Source organism: Heptranchias perlo, chromosome 10 (genome assembly GCF_035084215.1).
Source record: "Heptranchias perlo isolate sHepPer1 chromosome 10, sHepPer1.hap1, whole genome shotgun sequence".
Lineage (NCBI taxonomy): Eukaryota > Metazoa > Chordata > Chondrichthyes > Hexanchiformes > Hexanchidae > Heptranchias > Heptranchias perlo.
In genome coordinates this window covers 60,700,538-60,720,698 of record NC_090334.1, presented here as the reverse complement: position 1 = coordinate 60,720,698, position 20,161 = coordinate 60,700,538, and the positions used below count along the sequence as shown (strand labels likewise).

Sequence of the window (20,161 nt, the reverse complement as noted above, 5' to 3'; positions counted from 1 at the left end):
GGGGAAAGAGAATGTGAGGAACTAGGCAACTATTTTTATATACTCATGTTTACTTTGCACTGAACAGCTAACAGCAACAATTGAGGAGTTGGACAAATTATGTCTAATGGTCAGCTCAGTATGAACTTTTGTCTACAGTTAGCACTGGCCAGAAGTTCAAATAAAATATTAGGCTCAATCAAATTAGCCCAGAGATTTATTCATGGGCAACAAAAACAACCATCTTCAACTTTCAGTGATGTACTAGATATTTGGACACTAAGGGAATCAAGGGATATGGGGATAGGGTGGGAAAGTGGAGTTGAGTTAGATCAGCCATTATCATACTGAATGGTGGAGCAGGCTCGAGGGGCCGTATGGCCGACTCCTGCTCCTATTTATGTTCTTATGTACTAAAAAGTATAGAAGGGTGCAGGAGGGGATAAAAGGCTGCAAGACGTTGCAGAGACAGAGTTGGGCAATGCTGGAGAGGGATTCAAAGACAGGAAAGAGGACTTTAAAATGCAAGCTAAGAACTGACAAAACCTGATCACAGGGATAGTTGGGCTCAAGTGTGATTAGGATTTGAAACGGCAACACCTACTGTAGGAGTGAAGTTCTTTAAGTAATAAAATGTTTATAATTGTTCTTATTACATTTCAAAAAGTTGTAAGATCCCATGATTACCATTTATTATTCCCAAAACATTGGCCACTCTATAGGCCTGTGTCCTGCAGGCACCTTTAACACGGGTCAAATAGATTCTACAATCTTAATGTGAATGGAGGAGCAATGAGTGCTACTTTGGCATGCATTTTTCCAGCTGAAGAGTGCTGTTCTTTAGCAGTCCATTTATCCAGCTGGAATGATTATTCATTTCCAAATCTCATTCTGAACCTTTCAAAGCCCCTGCTTCTTTTACCCTGTTTGATAACATATCTGTTTTGAAAGCCAGGCTTGAAATCTCTCAAATCCAGATTGTGACAGGAAGTTGTCTGGTGTATCATGAGTACATGCCTCACTTGTACCTTCTTTTGTATGTCGGGTCGGGGGGGGGGGGGGGTGGGGGGGTGTAGTATTTATGCTTAACTGGTAAATAATTGGACTTGCATTAAGTATAAGTTAGATACCTTTCAACCAACCCCTTTTTCAGTTATCTAGCATGATGATGGAATTTTACTATTATGGATTATGGCCCCTGAATACGTTCGGGTTGCCTTGTTGGAATTCTGTGTACTTGTGTTTTTAAATAGGTAGTTTAATCTAAGTACCAGTATCTTCCTTTCTATAGCTTGGAAACGTGCTTCAATCTGAAAAATCGGCATTACCATCGCCGAAGCCCCCACCATCAACATCCTGGGGGTCACCATTGATCAGAAACCTAACTGGACCAGCCACATAAATACTGTGGCTACAAAAGCAGGTACTCTGCGGCGAGTGACTCACCTCCTGACTCCCCATAGTCTTTCCACCATCTACAAGGCACAAGTCAGGAGTGTGATAGAATACTCTCTACTTGCCTGGATGAGTGCAGCTCCAACAACACTCAAGAAGCTCGACACCATCCAGGACAAAGCAGCCTGCTTGATTGGCACCCCATGCACTACCCTAAACATTCACTCCCTTCACCACCGGCGCAATGTGGCTGCAGTGTGTACCATCCACAGGATGCACTGCAGCAACGAGCCAAGGCCTCTTCGACAGCACCTCCCAAACCCGCGACCTCTACCACCTAGAAGGACAAGAGCAGCAGGCACATGGGAACAACACCACCTGCACATTCCCCCTCCAAGTCACACACCATCCCGACTTGGCAATATATCGCCATTCCTTCATCGTCGCTAGGTCAAAATCCTGGAACTCCCTTCCTAATAGCACCATGGGAGAATCTTCGCTACACGGACTGCAGCAGTTCAAGGCGGCGGCTCACCACCACCTTCTCAAGGGCAATTAGGGATGGGCAATAAATGCTGGCCTTGCCAGCGTCACCCACATCCCATGAACGAATAAAAAAAAATGTTTTAAGGTAATATAAAATAGGAATAGGAGTAGGCCATTCAGCCTCTTGAGCCTGTTCCACCAAATAGATCATGGCTGATCTGTATCTTGACTCCATCTCCCAGCCTTGGTTCCATTTCCCTTAATATCCTTGCCTAACAAAAAATCAATCTCAGTTTTGTAATTTTTAATTGAGCTAGCTTCAACAGCTTTTTGGAGTTACAGATTTTGACTTTATGTGAAGAAGTACTTTCTGACACAATCCCTGAATGGCCTAGCTCTAATTTTAAGGTTACATCCCCTTGTTCTGAACTCTCCCACCAGAGGACATAGTTTCTCTCTATCTACCCTATCAAATCCTTTAATCATCTCAATTAGATCACCTCTTAATCTTTTATACTCAAGGGAATACAAGCCTAGTCAATGCCCTCATAATTTAATCCTTTTAGCCCAGGTATCATTCTGATGAATCTGCACTGCACCCCCTCCAAGGCCAATATATTCTTCTTGAGGTGCAGTGCCCAGAACTGTGCCAACAGCATGGTTGAAGAACTGCGAGGCTAAGGTGACTTACTGGCAAGGAATGCTAAAGTACAAGAGTTGTCACCTGTACTAAAGGAAGGCTGGAGCACAAGTAGTGTAAACAATGCCACTCAATACCTCAACCTATGTAAAAATTGGATTGGAACTCCTTGGATAATAACCTAAGCACAGAAAAATCAATTATTCCTTTCACCTAGATCACACTGGTTTCTGATTTATATGGATCTTGACACGATAGCAAGGACCAACAAATTCAGTAACTAATAAAACTCAAAGAAACCACTTAAAATAAGCCAACAGTTATGTCAAACTTACAAGCAACAGAAAAGATAGCTAGCCATTAGTATCACAATGGGGAGAATGTACCCAGGCCAGTGCCCTTTTCTCCCCCATAATTCAGAGATTGCATGAGGTAAAGGAAATTATGTTCCACACTGCCTTACCTTAACCGCAGCAAAATAACATCTTATAAACCAGAATATAACCTGCACCTGATAAACTGCAATTAATATGGAATTTGAGGCCAAAAAAAGAGAAAATGGATTACCCCAATAGCTTAGTAGACAGTGTGTGACAGCCATACAGACAAGCTAAGCCCATATCCAATTGCCGATCTATGCTAAATTAGCTGATCTCAGTCAATGGCAGTATGAGCACAACAACCAGCCTCAGGTTTGAGGAGGGGGTGGATGGGAGGGTGGGAAAGGAAGGAGGAGAGAAATCAGCCTGAATTATTACTATTACTGATAATCCTGCAACCCTTGTGGAAAGCGCAGAGAGTACAGGATGAGGACATGTTGTCATGCCACATCACAGTAAAATAGGCTGCCAACACTCACTATGTAGGCTCACTAATGAAAAACGGCCTTCAAGAGAGGGGGCAAGAAAGAGGAAATTAAAATTGGTCAAAATATTGTTCATCTGTTTTTATTTAAACTGTATTAATGTACAGCACACAAAGAATATAAGTGAAACATGACAGGGGACACATATTGGGCACTTTAATACTGCAATTCTTATGCTGTTCTATTGTGTAACAATACAGAAATCACAACATTCTTCACACATCTCTGCAGTCTGATCAGTTTCCCAAAAGAGCACAATCTCTCCTGAAAGTGCCAAAGGCAGATTTGCAATTCTGGTGGCAAAGTGAGAACTAAAAATCAACTGGAAAATCTTTATTAAGACAGTGAATCTTTGCAGCATTAAAAACTATTAACTTCAGAAAGATTTTGGTGGCAGTGTCACTCAGTGGGATAGCATAGAAAGAAAACACAAGATACATGTTTGCAAATTGTGGTAGCAGAAATCCAAAATTATTTAAATTAGGGAATTGCTGCTTAAGTTTAGTATTGGTTGGTGTCCTTGAAATTTTCAGATTGAAGCACGTTTCCAAGCTATAGAAAGGAAGATACTGGTACTTAGATTAAACTACCTATTTAAAAACACAAGTACACAGAATTCCAACAAGGCAACTCGAACGTATTCAGGGGCCATAATCCATAATAGTAAAATTCCATCATCATGCTAGATAACTGAAAAAGGGGTTGGTTGAAAGGTATCTAACTTATACTTAATGCAAGTCCAATTATTTACCAGTTAAGCATAAATACTACACCCCCCCCCCCCACCCGACATACAAAAGAAGGTACAAGTGAGGCATGTACTCATGATACACCAGACAACTTCCTGTCACAATCTGGATTTGAGAGATTTCAAGCCTGGCTTTCAAAACAGATATGTTATCAAACAGGGTAAAAGAAGCAGGGGCTTTGAAAGGTTCAGAATGAGATTTGGAAATGAATAATCATTCCAGCTGGATAAATGGACTGCTAAAGAACAGCACTCTTCAGCTGGAAAAATGCATGCCAAAGTAGCACTCATTGCTCTTCCATTCACATTAAGATTGTAGAATCTATTTGACCCGTGTTAAAGGTGCCTGCAGGACACAGGCCGATAGAATGGCCAATGTTTTGGGAATACTAAAGCTCATTTGAGATGCATCTCAAACATTGGTGCTGATAAACCAGACTGGTTTAGCGTGGGATCACAAGTAACAATGATGCACAGGGCCACTGCTTTATGGTTTACAAGCAAAAAATGAATAGAATGCAGAAATCAATTCCAAAAAGTTAAAAACTCTCAATCCCGTTTGATAAGTCAGTAGCGGTAAATCAGACCCCCAACAATGTCCGAGAAACTCATTACTTCCAGAATTCCATATACTTGGCAAAGGAGTTACCTAAAAGGTGATACAAAGCAGCCTATCCAATAATAGGTGTACACCATTTGGTCAAGGTCCCCAGTCAAGTAATGGAATTTAGTCACTATGGTTCTAAACATATTTTTATAGCTCCATTGGTTTGTCTACTATCAATTGCATAGCTTTTATTCTGTTATACAATTCAAGTCTTTGTAAGCATGTTAAATGTTCCATTTATTAAGTTTGTACATTTAGCATTCCCTCAGAAGGGAATATGTACCAATAGATACCATTGCTTACATTGAGTTGGAAGATGTGGAAACAAATTGAGAGAGGTGATAATAGACAGCAAGTTATATAGAAAGTATTTGATCTGAAATTTCCCAGGAAACAAGTCATTTTTTTGGGCTCTAGAAAGCATAAAAAAAGATTTTTTTTCCTCCATTAGCCAGTGGGCCGAATGTATGTGGATGACAAATGGATAATGATTATTGTTCACTAACAGTTACCGGAATTTGTTTTTCATTAATCTCAGTCTTACTTTCTCTTAATGGCTTAATGAATAAAAGTATACTTCTCTCTATAAACCATAAGGTAACCATGTTCCATTCCCTTCACTCCCTCCTCCGATCTATGCTGAATTAGTCAATGCCAGCTGGGGCACTTTAATTGGTCTCTCAGCTTGGCATGGGAAAATTCAGGTGGTGCCAGAGGGCTACCACCTATGGAATTGTACCCCAGCAAGAGTCAGCTGATCTTTCAGCCAGAATTCCACTGATTTGTTATCTTCCCCCACTGGGAGGATAACAAATCAGTGGAAAGAACAGTCCCTTGGGTGAGGTCACATAGGGCTGGCATCACCAGAGGAATCATATTTTAGCAAAAGCCAGCAACTTGAGAAAACGCAGGTCTTTTGATATTATGAAAAAACATCAACTTCCTAGAATCTACATGCCACATTTGGATGTCGTCTAATTGGCCAAATGCAAGTTAAGAAAAAACTGTCCGAATCAAGTTGGATCATCTTCTAGCATACCTCAGTGTATAGTTGATGAACTATAGTATATGGTCCACTTTTCCAAGCCCTAGTGCACAAAGCTACTAACAACTCACCCAAACGTTAACAGGGTTGGCCATTCAGCCCCTCTGAAAGAGATTTTGCTAATAATCTCTTATGCAGAACCTCATCAAATGCCTTCTGGGAGTCCAGATAGACAACAGCCATAGACACTTCCCTATCCACTATGCTAGTTACCTCCTAAAAAAAAAATTGAACTCGATTAGTCAGATATGACATACCCTTCTGTAGTTTCCTGGTTTCTCCAACCCTTCCGTCTTAAATAATGGAGTTACATTGGCAATTTTCCAATCCAATGGCACAATTCCTGATTCTGGAGAGCGTTTAAAAAATGACTAATGCATCTGTAATTTGTCACCTATTTCCTTTAATATCCTGGGGTCTAAGATCATCAGGTCTTGAAGATTTGTCTCTTACCATTTTCTTACTTATATTAAATCCAATAAGTTCTTCCCCTTGACTTATTTTTAGATTCCCTTGTACTGCTGGTATTTTGTCCTCTGTATCCGTTTTCACAGTGGAGAAAAAGTACTCATTTAACAACTCTGTCATTTCCTTATTGTCCATTATAGCCTCGCCTGCACTAGTCTTTAATAGGCCCACATTCCCCATTACCACTCAATACATTTATAAAAACTTTTGCTGCTTGCTTTGATAACCCTTGCAATTTTTTTTTCCATATTCTCTTTTGGCACCTCATTACTCTCTTTGTATCCCTTTTCATAAATGGATTTCCAGTTTTCCTTCCATTTGTGCAAGCCTTTTCTTTTAGATTGGTACAGTCTGTTACCTCTTTTGTTGACCAAGGTTGCGAACTACACAAATGGAGCTATTGGCTTTTAAGAATATGTACTGGTTTTGTATCGTGCCAAATACATCCAAGTACTTCACACTGCTTGTAGGTTTATTCATTTACAGTTGACTGTGGTCAATTTATTTCTCATCTCTTTGACATTTGCCTTATTTAAATTTAAAACCTTGGTTTGTGACTCTCCCTCTCAAACCTAATATCAAATTCAATCATATTATGGTCATTATTTGCAAGATGTTCCCTTACAGTCAGATTGTTAACTAATTCTGGATGGTTACTCATCACTAAATCCATGTCAGTTCTAAAACTGATTGTTCAAGAAAACTGTCCCAAATACATTCTAGAAATTCATTGCCTTTACTACTTGAACTGTTCTGCTTCTCCCATTATAAGTGCATTGTTTTTGCGACATGCTTCCCTGATCTCCATATTTACATATCCCCTCCACTACATCACTATTAGGTCTGTAGACAACTCAATGTCCTTCAGTGAAGGGACCTGCTACCCCTATCTGGTCTACCTGTGTGACTACAGTACATTGTGGTTGACTTTTAAAGCCCTTGGCAACTAAGGATGGCCAATAATAACTAGTCTCATCAGTACCATCCACATTTCAACAAATATAAAAATAAGTCTTGTCTATTATTGTAACATCTTGGAGTTTACCTATATCAGCTAAAATATCAATGTGCCAATCTAACAGATCCAGTAAGGAAGCACCAATGGAAAGGTTTTCATCCCACAGACACTTTTTCCATTAGCAGAAAAAAAAATCTCACTGCAGGCCACTTTGCAAACCAAAATTACACTACCATTCATTGGCAAACTATTTGTAATTTTGTGATAGTTCTAACTGCACTAACCATATAGGAGATGACATGCACTTTGCCTGATGGATGTGAAAGTACCGCAAGCAATTGTGCAAAAAAAGGATAAAGCATGGAACAAGTTACGGCCAGTCAGGCCATAATGTCTACAAATCATGTACAATTTGCTCTCAGTTTCTCCTTGGCCTCCAAAGGCAAATTGAACAAAATGCAAACTACGTCTCCAACCATACATTCTATAATATACTAGTATGTCATTGCATTTGTATGGCCTGGAAGCTAACGAACCATTGTGTTTCAATATAGCAATTATTTCCATAAGTACTTAGACTGCTAACTTAAAAAAAAAACTGGTTAGGAATTGTATTGTTTTTTTTAAATATATGCAGCAGAAGAAAAAATATGAAAGGACAAATCAAAACAACTTTATTGTAAGTATGATACCACATTTAATCTGCACAAAATACCATTGGGGTGTCCCTTTGGTACAAAGAGAAAAAACAATAGACCTTTACACCAAAAAGCTAATGTCATCAGAATTCAGTAGATTCTCATTCATAAAATCACAAAATATGTGCTCAACTACATCTTACTTGGGGGATTAGATCCAAATGCCACATGGGCTTCATTACTGCATTTACCTCAATTATCATTGTAGATATAGATTTAGCCCAGTGATCACCATATCTATCAGTATCAAATGGGCATGTGAAATTTTAATGAGATGTTTAAACTGTGAGGAAAACACCCTGCAGAACAACTATAGATTTTGTCCTAAACTTGGACAATGTCTGGAGACAACATTTTGAGCTGTGTAACACAAAGGTAAAGTATTAATGGTCACTGGTCTGTAAACTAATGTTGGCTGCAATTTGAAGTGATAAACTTGGGAATATCAGTAAAGTGACGTATGACTGCAACACTAAGTAGTACTGGCTAAGTACGATTTTTCCTAAAAGTGTTAAAGAAGCTTAGTGCACATTTGCCTACAACTTTGCACAGCAACAGTGATGTTGCAATATAAATTCACAGCTACATCTGGTCTGACGCAGGAGAGGATCAGCAAGAGATTCCAAGGAGGAAGTAGTCACAGTGACACCACAGTGAATGCAGCAGTGTCAAACTGGGGTTGGAGAAATACAAGTCTTTTGGACTTCCTGGGCATCTTTTAATTCTAACTGATGTCATTTTAACTATTTATACAATAAGGATCCTGCCTGCCGCTCCCCACCCCCATACATCTGGGGTGGGAACTTCCTGCGCACGTGTGCCCAGAAACATGCAGAATTGGGTCGCAAATCAAATATACGGCCAAAAAGATCGCAAAATTTTGGGCGTAAGTGAGTTACGCACACAAGTAAAATATGCTCAAATCACCTATCCATCTCTCTGCCTGAATGCATCTCCGCCCAGATTATGGAGCATTATATACGTGTTTCCCGCAAGTGTGCTTGTTCAGAGGCTCTTAAAATTATGACCGGGTTTTCAGGCACCGTAGGAAACAATAATTTTTCTGGTAATATATTGAGCGTTAAAAGATGTATGCTCACTGAGACCTGCTCTGTATTTTGTTTCTTTGAATACATTTTTATAGCATCAGTATAAGTCACATTAAAAAACTGAAAAGCTTCCCCAATTGAGGTTTTTAAACATACTGTGCCTAATGCACATGATGGTTAAAGGGATTGGAATTTTAATTTTCACATTTAAAAAAATATGATGTGAGTTCGGTGCTTTCCTTTGGCTCTGATCATTTATACTAATTTCTGTCCACTTCACGTTCGCGTATATTCTGATGAGCGTCACAGGAAACGTGAGCATAATGAGATCAGCGGAATGGGCGCATTTTCGGGTCTAACGTCCAGATTGCATCTACGGAGGAAATTCCAGGTCTTCAGTTCTAACTGCTAAGAGGGAAACTGCACACGTACCACAAATGCACGGAGCTCTTCTCAGGAACAGAAGTGCAGTCAAGGGTTTAAATAGGAAACTGCCCGGTTGAAACTTCGTCTGCAGTACATCCACTGAGATCACTGGCTGCAATATTAACGTAGGACCAGTGACAACACTGCCATTATTCATATAAGTTCTAAGATACTTCACAAATGGTGGTCCACAATTGTTTGGTTTAACAAATTGAATAAGTAAATGCTTTCATATTTGAACAGATTTTTGATCCAGCTTCAGTAAAGCAACTTCTGTTCATAGTTCTCCACTCCATAGTGGGGAGCCAGTCTTTGTTGTGCTGCTTGGCTCTACTGTCAATAAGATCGAGAGTTGAAGTGTGCAGGATTAACTCCTCACATTTACTTCAATTAAACTGGCAACTGTAACCCAATGGCACATTTGTAGGCCCACGTTTTCATGGGTTTACAATGTAGGCTTCCTGTAGGTTGGCTGGATTACACCACGAGTGAAGCCAACTGAAAATGCATGCCACCTGCACGCCAGTAACGGAAAAGCGGAGAGTGAGAAGCTAAACCATACCGGACTTTAATAATCAATCATGCATTTGATATATTTTCCTTAAAAATACAATTGTTGTTGAGAATATATTGCTACGTAATCCAACGACCCATTAATTTATTATTTGAAATAGTTCTATACTCTGCTGGAATACTTAATCAAATTATGTGCTAATCAACTTTCTAATGTTAATATTTTCAACAATTTTTTAATCTAATAGTACATTATTGTCTACGGTTTTGATATAACAAATAATTTATTGCAATATATATCTTCTATTTCTCTATGGTGTAAAATAAATCCATAAATGAAATACGTGAAGTTCACAAGCTTGATCACCAGTCTGTGCCTAGATTTTAGCCAGGACAATGGCAAGGGACAACCGGCTTCAGCACTCGTGTAGATTTTGGGCGAGGAGGATCAGGCTCAGCTGTGATCAAACAGGCTGCCATCATTCACTTAAGTTTTATTTGAATGGCCACTTGGGTACCTGCAGGATAGCCGGCATGCATGGAAACGTAATTCAGTGAGCAGTCAGCATCTTCAGAATAAGAGGAGAGAAAACGGATTAGATAAAAAAAAGTTACTGTTCTTACCCTGCTATATCCATGAAGATGGGGGGGGCGGGGGGGGGAGAAAGAGAAGACAGACAAAATTGATACAGGAGAAATAATTGTGCTACGGTAAAATTACCACATAGAATTTTGCACTTTGTATTTTGGCTGACTTTCACCTGTTGTGTTCGGCACCAACTTTTAAGACCAGGGAATGCAGAATATTTGCTAGTAGTCTGTTGCGGGCTGACAATACAGCAAGAGGTACTAGTTTAGTACTTTGTAGTTATTTCCCATCTCGTCAAGTTGTGAAGAATCTGGCATTCACCCGTAGCTTAACCACAATGGGTAAAAGCTTTACATCATTAAAATATACAAACCAGAAAGCCCCAGGTTCAATTCCAAGTCTGCATTGATCTAGCTGGTCTCAGTAGGCGCAGCAGCTGAACTGCTACAATTAATCTAGCACCCCTAAAAAAAAAAGGGGTGGGGGGGGGGGGGAAGAGAAACAAAAGAGCCAGTCAGGTTTCCCCTCATGAACTCCCTCTGCTCCTCTTTTAACCCCTACTTGAATGAAATTGAGAACAAGATTGAACTTGAGTGCAAAGCTCTACACACACCAGCACTTGCTGTCTGGACTGGCAAGGAAAAACTGCTTTGACAAAGCAAAGCAAAGGGTTCCTGGCACCGTACCGTGACAATGGTTGTTCAAACAACTACTTGCATTTATATAGCACCTTCAATGTAGAAAAACATCCCAAGGCACTTCACAGGGATATAATCAGAGAAACTGATGCTGAACCAAAGGAGGAAATATTGGGTGGGATGACCAAAAGCTTGGTCAAAGAGGTGGGCTTTAAGGAGAGTCTTAAAGGAGGAGCGGGAGATGAAGGACATGGAGCAGCAGAATGATTTATGGAGGGAATTCCTAAGCTACAACTCTTTAAACCTGTATAGTCCTACTCTGAATAGAATGTTCCTCCTAATCCCATATAAAATACCATTACTGCCAACTAACCTTCCTGGTCTCTAGCAAATTAGCTATTCTCTGTTGGGACAATTGTAAACAATTTTACAACACCAAGTTATAGTCCAGCAATTTTATTTTAAATTCACAAGCTTTCGGAGGCTTCCTCCTGCCTCAGGTGAACATTATTGGAAAATGTCAACCTCAGTCCATCACCGGCATCTCCACATCTGTTGGGACAGTCATGGACAAGAGCCATAATTAGCCTTAGCACTACTAGGAAGGCGGGAAAAATTCAGCCAGACTAGGAGGTGGAGAAAGAGAGGGGAGGGGACAAAAGGTCCCAGGTACAATTTGGGTCTGTGCTGGCTTAACTGATCTCAGCCAAGACAACAACTGAGTGATTACAATTAGCCTTGTGCCTCTGGGCTAGGGAGGGAAGGATTCAGCCAAGGTTCCAACTGCTGATCACTATCTAGTGACTCTTGGTCAAAACTGATGCATGGACATCTGGTGAGGATAAGATCACAAATGAATAGCTTGCAGACACTCACTGGCCAAGTACGAGAAGAATAGCTATTTTACTAGAGGGCTGCTGGCAGTCACTGTTGCATGAGTCAATTTCTTCCAGAGCAAGGCTAGAAATAAACATCCATTAATCTCCATTTCTAACTACCTAAACACAATCAATACTTGGTACAGCATGTAATAAATACACATGAAGATACATGGATGCACACTAGTGACATCAACCACATAGATCCACGTGGAGCACATCTATCACATTGTACTGTAGTTGATTTATTTCAGATGGATGAGTAGTTTTCTCCTGATTATCCCGGAATCAGAATTAGACCTAAAACAAAATGAATTACAGAAATATCACCGTGGCATGCTCACTTGAATAGGCACCTTTAGGCTCCAAGAAGAAGCCCGAATATCAATTCTAAAACAGAAGATAATTAAAAAATAACCACCTTGAGAGCTAATTGTTAAGATTTGGATCGTACACTACCACCGTTTTCCTCCCTGGACCATACACTGACGACAACTGAGGAAACAACCTGACAATGCTAATGTGAGCCAATCAAGAACTAGACGATAGGAAAAGCAAATGACCTTACAGTCTCTCAAATTTAGACTCATTTTATATCCGAGCCTTCATCTTCTGCCATCCGTTTATATTTGAAGGATCTTAAGCTGCCAATATCATGTTAATAAATAAAATTCCTTTACATTTCTGATTTAAGTGCCATGGAGAGAAGACTAGTTTGCACCAGAAACACAACCCAAAAAAACTGATAATTAGGCATTTCCATACATCAATAGTCTATGCTCGCACTGATCCAACAAGAATTCTCCCCTTCCCCCCCAAAAAAAAATCACAAACAATCTGCATACAGTGGAACCTAGATTATGTGTGAAACTTTGGGTGGAAAATGAGACCAGGAGTCGCAGCATTTTTTTGGTTTAAGAGCATGGTCTTGCCAGTTTACAGATCCTCCAAACACACACCTCCAACTGCTGGAACTGTAAGATCCAAGAGAGGAGGCCAAAATGGCACTCTTAATTTCAACCCCCTCCAGCTATAGGAGTTGAACATCAAAAGCAGCAGGCACTCATCTCCTGTAGTCTTCATGGTACTCAGAACTGGCATGAAAAATGAACATTTTCAGCTTACACCTCCATAGCCAGAGGTCCGTGGCCATCATTGGAGAAGCATATTTATTTGGCTCTCTCCAGTCTATGGCAGGTCAAGCAGCTGGAGTCTCAGGCTCATGCACAGGGGTGCTATGAGCAGACAGATCAGCCACCAATATATAGTAATTTGGGTGCTCTTAATTATCCACTAATTGCTGTTATCTGCCAGAGATTTCCCCTCCGTTATGGTGATAATTGAGGTGCCACTGTATTAATCATAATCGATAGATATGCTGAATACAAGCGTGACAAAACCATATCAAAATAAAAAAGACCATGCTACTGGAAATGCAAGCCACTCTGCAAACATAATTAAGTGCCACCAAAATCAGAAACAAAATAGTTAAGATCCAAGCACCTACATTCTACTTGTTATATAATTAGTTACTAGAACATGTTTTGAGGTCTAGTGATTGAGGGCATTTAAGCTTTTGGTCTTCATAGATCAATTTAGTGTGCACCACAGAGCTGTGGGGTCCCTGAATAAATTCAAATCAATGTTCCCATTAGTTTTTTTTTAAATTGCTGATACCAAGAAATCCTAATGGTGGATAAATCTTAAATCAGAACACTAGGACAAGTGCTTTCCAAACCCCAGGTTCACAACATTAAAACAGGACAAACCAGCAAATATTACAAGCACAAATTGGACTGAATTGCCTGGGCTTCAGGAGCGGAATAACTGGGGACTTTGGAATAGGTCATGTGCCTATAGTTTAGACGCCCCTGGTTCGACGAAAATAAAACACTCATCGGCATCTCCACATCACTCATCTTGTAGTCATTTATCAGTTATGTGGCATCACTCGGTGGAAATGATTAATCCCGGGATCGTGTGTAAAATGTTCACATATATACAGTACTTGAAAACCAACCGATTTCTTATGTAACCCAATTGACAATCTCTCCTTTTACTTCATTTGGTTGCTTCATTTTGCTGAAATATATGTATTGATTTCCTGGGTAGGCAAGCATTGGAGCTCCAGCTGAACCACTTAAAAACAATTATTTTTTTTAAAAAGCGAAAAAAATCCAGACCATCCGTGATGTGAACTTTGTCGAGAACAGAAGAGCTGCAGCACAACAACAATCGTTTCCTCTTCTCCCCTTCAAATGGATTTTAATTACCATCTTCGACCAGATCTTACAAGTGTCCAGAAAATAAGTGTTCGTGAGTTTCAAAGGGAACTTTGTTACAATTAACCCGTGCAACTATATAATTCCACAACAGTCAACGTGACTTTTCACCAAAGCCATTGGTAGATTTGTTTAAACCTCAAACTAATCTGGCACACATTTCGATACATTGTTCCACGCCGGCTGCATCATAAAGACAACTTCAATTTATATAGCGTCTTATCGTTGTAAAACACCCCAACGCGCTTCAAGAAACATTTGAATCAAATAAAATGATCTACAATACTCTGATTTATAACAAATATTTCATACCGACTGCAAAAAGAAAACAAAGCGGAATCCTGTTAAAAATCTAAGCAAAGAAGCCCGGTCTCTGGTTAATCCGTCCCGAACCTTCAGATAGAGTGGCCGGGTCGAGATACCCCTTCATCCATGTAGAACCTGGCCCCAACTAAAGCCACATCACAGAACCAGCAACAATCACTTTGGGGAGTCCTTAAAAAGAGCGGCCCAAGGTCACCTCGGTGCCCGGCCTCACGCACCACAACACCCTCCAGGCCCCTTCGGACTGAGCCCAGGCTCAGCGTAGACTCGGCTCCACAAAATGGCGACGCAGTACCCGAAACAAATGAGAATCGGAGCTGAAGCAATCCCCGCAGCGAGGAGTAAAGCGATAACCGACTCTCGGGGGGGGAGGTGGAGGGCCAAGAGGAGTCAGCAGACCCGCCAATTCACAACAACACCCCGCAATATTAGTAGTAAACCTGCCGCACTCACCACTTCTTCTCGGTGCCGACCTCCATCGCTTATTGTCCTCCTGGGTTACCTCGATCTCTACGTTCAGGCCAAACACGGAGCCCCGAAGCTCGGTGTAAAGGTAACTGCGATCGCGTTCACTCCAATGTTAAAATTGTACTATACACAGCCACTCGGCTGTCACATTGAATTGTTTTTTTTTCTCAGGACACCACCACAACACAGAATGGCGGCCGCTGAGCTAAGTTACGCCGCCACGAACTTTCTTTCAGCCGCTCCACTCGCACGCTCTCTTCTCATCCACACTTGCGTCACGCTTACGCAGCTACCGACGCTGCTCACGTGACAGCCGCGCCCCCACCCGGCTCCTCGTGCCGAGAGCTGCAGTGCCAGCTTGGTAAATGCCACACTGTATAGCAGCACTACTCTTCAAACGAAAAAAAAACAACGCAAGTCAGCAAACTCAAGCAGTATTGTGGTTTGGGAAAATGTATTTTGCAACAAGGATTAAAGGGTCATAATTAAATTCTGGTTGATTCCAATAGGTTGCCGTTGCCTTGCAACCCAGGTTTTATTGAACATCTACTGTAAAATAAAGCTCTTTTTGCTCTTTGTTAGTTTGAAGAAAGTTGGTGCGTAATATTCATATAACGATGATGGTTTTGTGGTGGTATGGCAATTTGGGTCACAATGCGATGAAGAACCAGCAGTTCGCCGTCACGTTGAATTTTGCATCTTGTAGAAAATAGCGCTAATTCTTGAAAGGGCAACTTGAAAAGAGAGAGTTATCTACTGCATGCAAATTTCCTTTTATATCGATCAATATAAAAGTCTTGAATCTAGTGTGCATCCATCACATTTCATCAAGTCAGAAAGAAAGAGAAAGAACAGTGCCTTTCACATGCTCAGGGCATCCAAAATATTTGACTGCCAATGAATTACTTTTGAAGTACAGTCACCGCTCTTCAACTAGTGCCATGGGATATTTAATGTCCACCTGTACAAACAAATGGGGTTTTGGTTTAATGTCTCATCCAAAAGCTGGCACCTCCAACAATGCAGTATTCCTAAAGTAATATTTTAAGAAAATGCCTGCATCCAGTGTAATAAATTCCAAACCTCTAAGTCTATATTTCAGTTTGAACATGAGGTGCGACTATCATGCCAGCACTCAAGCATTATTATGATAAAACAAATCTGAGAACCACAATCATTTTACAACACAGTAACAACTATTAATAAGTTCCTTAAGCGTAATATAATGTCAATCTAGTGACAGAAATACTTTTTTAAAGCAATAATTCAGTATTTTCAACGCATTGCTCTATATAAATTAAACTGAACCTGTGGATTTTACACCAATTGTCAAAAGAGCTACTGCTGAACGCCTGTCCTCCATTGTCCAGACGAGTGGACTGCCCTTGCCTGGTTCCACTCGTACCTATCCAGTCATAGCCAGAGAATCTCCTGCAATGGCTTCTCTTCCTGACCAAGCCTTCAGCTGTCCAGGCCCTAAGTTCTGGAATTCTCTCCCTAAACCATCTCCATCTCAGTCCTCCTCCTTTAAGGCATTCCATAAAAGCTATCTCTTTGACCAAATTTTTAGTCACCATTCCTAATATCACCACCTTTGGTTCAGTCTCAAGTTTTGTCTGAATACGTTCTTGTGAAGCCCCATTAGATGTTTTACTACATTAAAGGCACTATATAAATGCAAGGTGTTGTTGTGCCAAGTTGGCTGATGGCAGTGGTAAGACACTGCAATTGGCTTCAGTGTCCCTAGGTTGAAGGGGAGGATGGGACTAAAAAGTATCGCACGTGGCTTTTATTACACCCTCTCCTCTAGTTCCTGGTGGGAACATCAGCTGAAGATAGGATTATGTTTGGGAACATCAGGCCAAGACAGGATTAATTTGACCTGGATGTTTTCCATGACCAAATAGCATGCTGATACTTAATGTCTAGGCTCACACATGAAGAATGGGCACTTGGGCAAGGTACCAGAGAGCTGCCAACTCCTGTGGAATCATGCCCAAGAGTGATTCAGCACCTTTGATAGAGGAGAAAAATGGGGAAAAGTTACAAGAAGTCTATTGGATTTGCACTCTGGCACTGTGTTACAGATAGTTGGGTGGATGTTAAAATAAAAAATGAAATTATGATAACAATGTTCTTTTAACTCCTGAGCAGAAAATTTGCATGTATGGTGCAAATGTAAACCACATTTGATAAAATTATTAATGGAATTTTGAATAATGTAAATGTAGTTGGAACCTTTGTCATACTATAACCATCAAATCCAACAATTATGGGACGCAGGTACTATTTAAATGAGGCTTAAATCTCAATATTGCTCCAGTATAGCTCAATGAGGCTCCAGCCTCTTCACTCATGGCATGGGTGGGTGGCCAGTGCACTCCGCCAGTCGGCCATTGAAAAGTTAAAATCTACCCCACGGTGTTAATTTACTCGTGCAGTTTTACAGATTGCAGCGTCTGAATGTCAAACAGGCTCTTTTTTTTGTGTTTACACAGGTTCTTTTGCTTAGAATAACCAATTAATGTTTAATAATATGTGTATGAGAGAGGCATTTCCAAAACAGTATTAAGTAGAATAGCAATGTATTTACAATCACTATTCATCAGCCTATGTGCCAATAATCTGAATCTTAATTTTGCCTTGCAAATTTAAAAACATTCAGCTGCTGCTATTGATGCCTCCAGGAAAATATTTTTTAAAGTTCATGTTTAAATCAGCTAATGATTAGTAAAATGCTCAAGGATGACATTAACAGAGGCTTAGAACATTGCTATCCTGATTTTAAAGACTTCAAGAGATGATCTGGCCATTGCTGAGGACTCAGAGCTGGTCCAGCTGAAGATATAACTTTACCTTTCAGGTCAGTACAGAGAAAGCTGTACAAATAAACCATGATGTCCTTTTATTCAAGAGGAAACCCACTCACTAGTAGTTCATGTTTCCTTTTGGATTTGGCTTGGGAACTAGATTCTGAAGGCTCACTCCAGGTGCATGAAGACTGTCAGTTAGGTAAAGCTTTTGAGTCTGCCAGTCTGGACAAACTGAAACAGGCTTCATGGTTTTCCAAGTATACCTAATGGGGAGGTAGCAAAAGCACAGACCCAGGCCAGTAGCGATCAGATCTGCAAGATTTGAAGCTTGGATCTGCAAGATTTGAAACTTGGAGCAAGCTGATGACAATTCAACAGAAATATAATTGATCAAGATAGTAAAACTCTGGCACTGGCCACAACTTGAGAGACCTATTTGACTCAAGATGCACAAAAACAAATTGGCAGAAAGAGGAAAATATATATTTTTTAAGTAATTTAACTGAAGTATCAGTTTTCTTCTCCCTATACTAGCATTTTAAACATTCCAAACTACCTGCAGCCTTCCCCCGTTTCCCAAGAAAATGTATGGTACGATAAAAGTGTTGGTTGCACAAGCTAATAAGTTAAAAATATTTTCAATAGAAATAAAAGGCACTTTAAAAATAAGATAAATGTCTAACTTTATTGTTTAAGCATGACATTAATATGAAATATATTATAGGATTTAAATGAAGATAAATAAGTTGCCAAACTGAATTGAAAGGCTCTTTTCTCATTTGTGACAGCCAGCAAGCAAACTATTGTCCTGCACAACAAAAATAACATGCTGTGGTACAAGCCTAAACTTAAAGCTAGATTTAAATTTCCAATAAAAACTAGTTGATGCCTCATGGCATTGCTCATGGGTCTGGGCAGCTGAAGTTCAGGTTTGAGCCAATTAATTGCAAGTGTGATAAATACTTTGCATGAGTGACATTTTTATGGTATAGATAAGATAAGATAGATAAAAAGATAAGATAGATAGTTACCTATCTAGAGATATTGGGGGTGATTTTAAACCCCAAGAACAGGTGGGTTGGGGATGGGTGGGAGTTGAAATTAGTTGTTTTTTTGGATCACAACCGCAAAATTTTTGGACTTTGCATTCCCAGTACTTTTCCGCGCCGACGTTAAACCCGGAAATAAAGCCAGGTTGCGGTCGCGACCCAAAAAACAACTATTTTCAACTCCCATCCGCCCCCAACCCACATGTTCTTGGGGTTTAAAATCAACCCCTATATATATATATATATATATATAGAGTGAGAGATAGATAGATATAGATAGAGAGATAGATTGTTAGATAGAGATAGATAGATAGACAGATAGAAAGAGATCAGATAGATAGTTAGACAGATAGATAGATAGATAGATAGAGAGATGGAGAGAGATGGAGAGAGATAGATCGATCGTGGGCTCAGCATGTTTATTCAATGACCAGGAATTTTCAATCCCCAGTTTGATCCTTGCTTTGCACTGAGCTAGTTGATCTCATCCAGGGTAGATCAGCTAGTTCAGCACAAACCAAGGATCAAATTGGTTTAAGTGCCCTGAGTTATGGAGTGAGAAAACAACCAATCACTGTCCAGCAACTGTTATTGGACGTGCACGTGAACGTTCGGTAAAGACAGGATTGTAATCTGCTACAATGCCCCCAGTGATTGAACAGTCTGCCAACATTCACTGTGAAGGATCGCATATGAATAATGGCCATTAGGATGAAGTATCAGAGGGGAATTAGTAACAGTGAAATTGTACCCAGCAAGGAGTCATTGCCTTCAAGAGAAGGGGGGTGAGAAGAGAAATGAATGTCAGGAAAAAGAATAAAAAGTTTGCTCCTTGATATGAAAAACAACTTGACTTATATAGTGCTTTTGGTCACTTTGCATGTATTGGCATATTTACCAGATTCAAGTGCAGCAGCATTTGTAATAAAACCTCATTCCAAGCTGACTTTGCTTAGTAGGAATTTATTGCACCTGGTCCAGGTGGTGTGCAGTGTTTACTACAGTGCCTGAAGTACATCCAAACATTTCAATGTGCTTCAGATACAATTGAATTTTATTGCTTTCAACCACTTGGTTCTGTTAAATGACTTCAGACACTTGAAGCCACCAAATGAAATTTATTTAAGATTTATGTATTTTTTTCCCTACCCCCTTGTTCTGCCCTTTTCCCCTGAAGATGGTGACTCGTGCTGGGGTAACGCTCCACAGATACTTCACCCGTCACCATTCTTTATGTGTGAGC

The 20,161-nt window shown here is 40.2% G+C and overlaps 2 protein-coding genes and 1 long non-coding RNA gene across 3 annotated transcripts in view; 1 reads left to right on the top strand and 2 right to left on the bottom strand.

The window, feature by feature from the left end:
• Nucleotides 1–15,343, bottom strand: part of hif1aa (hypoxia inducible factor 1 subunit alpha a) — a 69,727-nt gene extending 54,384 nt beyond the window's left edge. Inside the window, exon 1 of the mRNA XM_067991910.1 lies at nt 15,042–15,343. Coding sequence (XP_067848011.1) covers nt 15,042–15,067 — 26 coding nt within the window. The 5' untranslated portion in view covers nt 15,068–15,343. The remainder of the gene's footprint in view (nt 1–15,041) is intronic.
• LOC137326625 (uncharacterized) overlaps nt 1–20,161 on the top strand; it is a 113,559-nt gene that overhangs the window by 78,817 nt on the left and 14,581 nt on the right. The gene's annotated exons all lie outside the window — the stretch shown is intronic.
• LOC137326626 (uncharacterized) lies at nt 7,843–10,932 on the bottom strand. Its single transcript, XR_010964247.1, has 2 exons — nt 10,639–10,932; nt 7,843–10,446 (listed from the first exon to the last, which is right to left on the bottom strand). It is a non-coding gene; the product is annotated as an uncharacterized lncRNA (long non-coding RNA).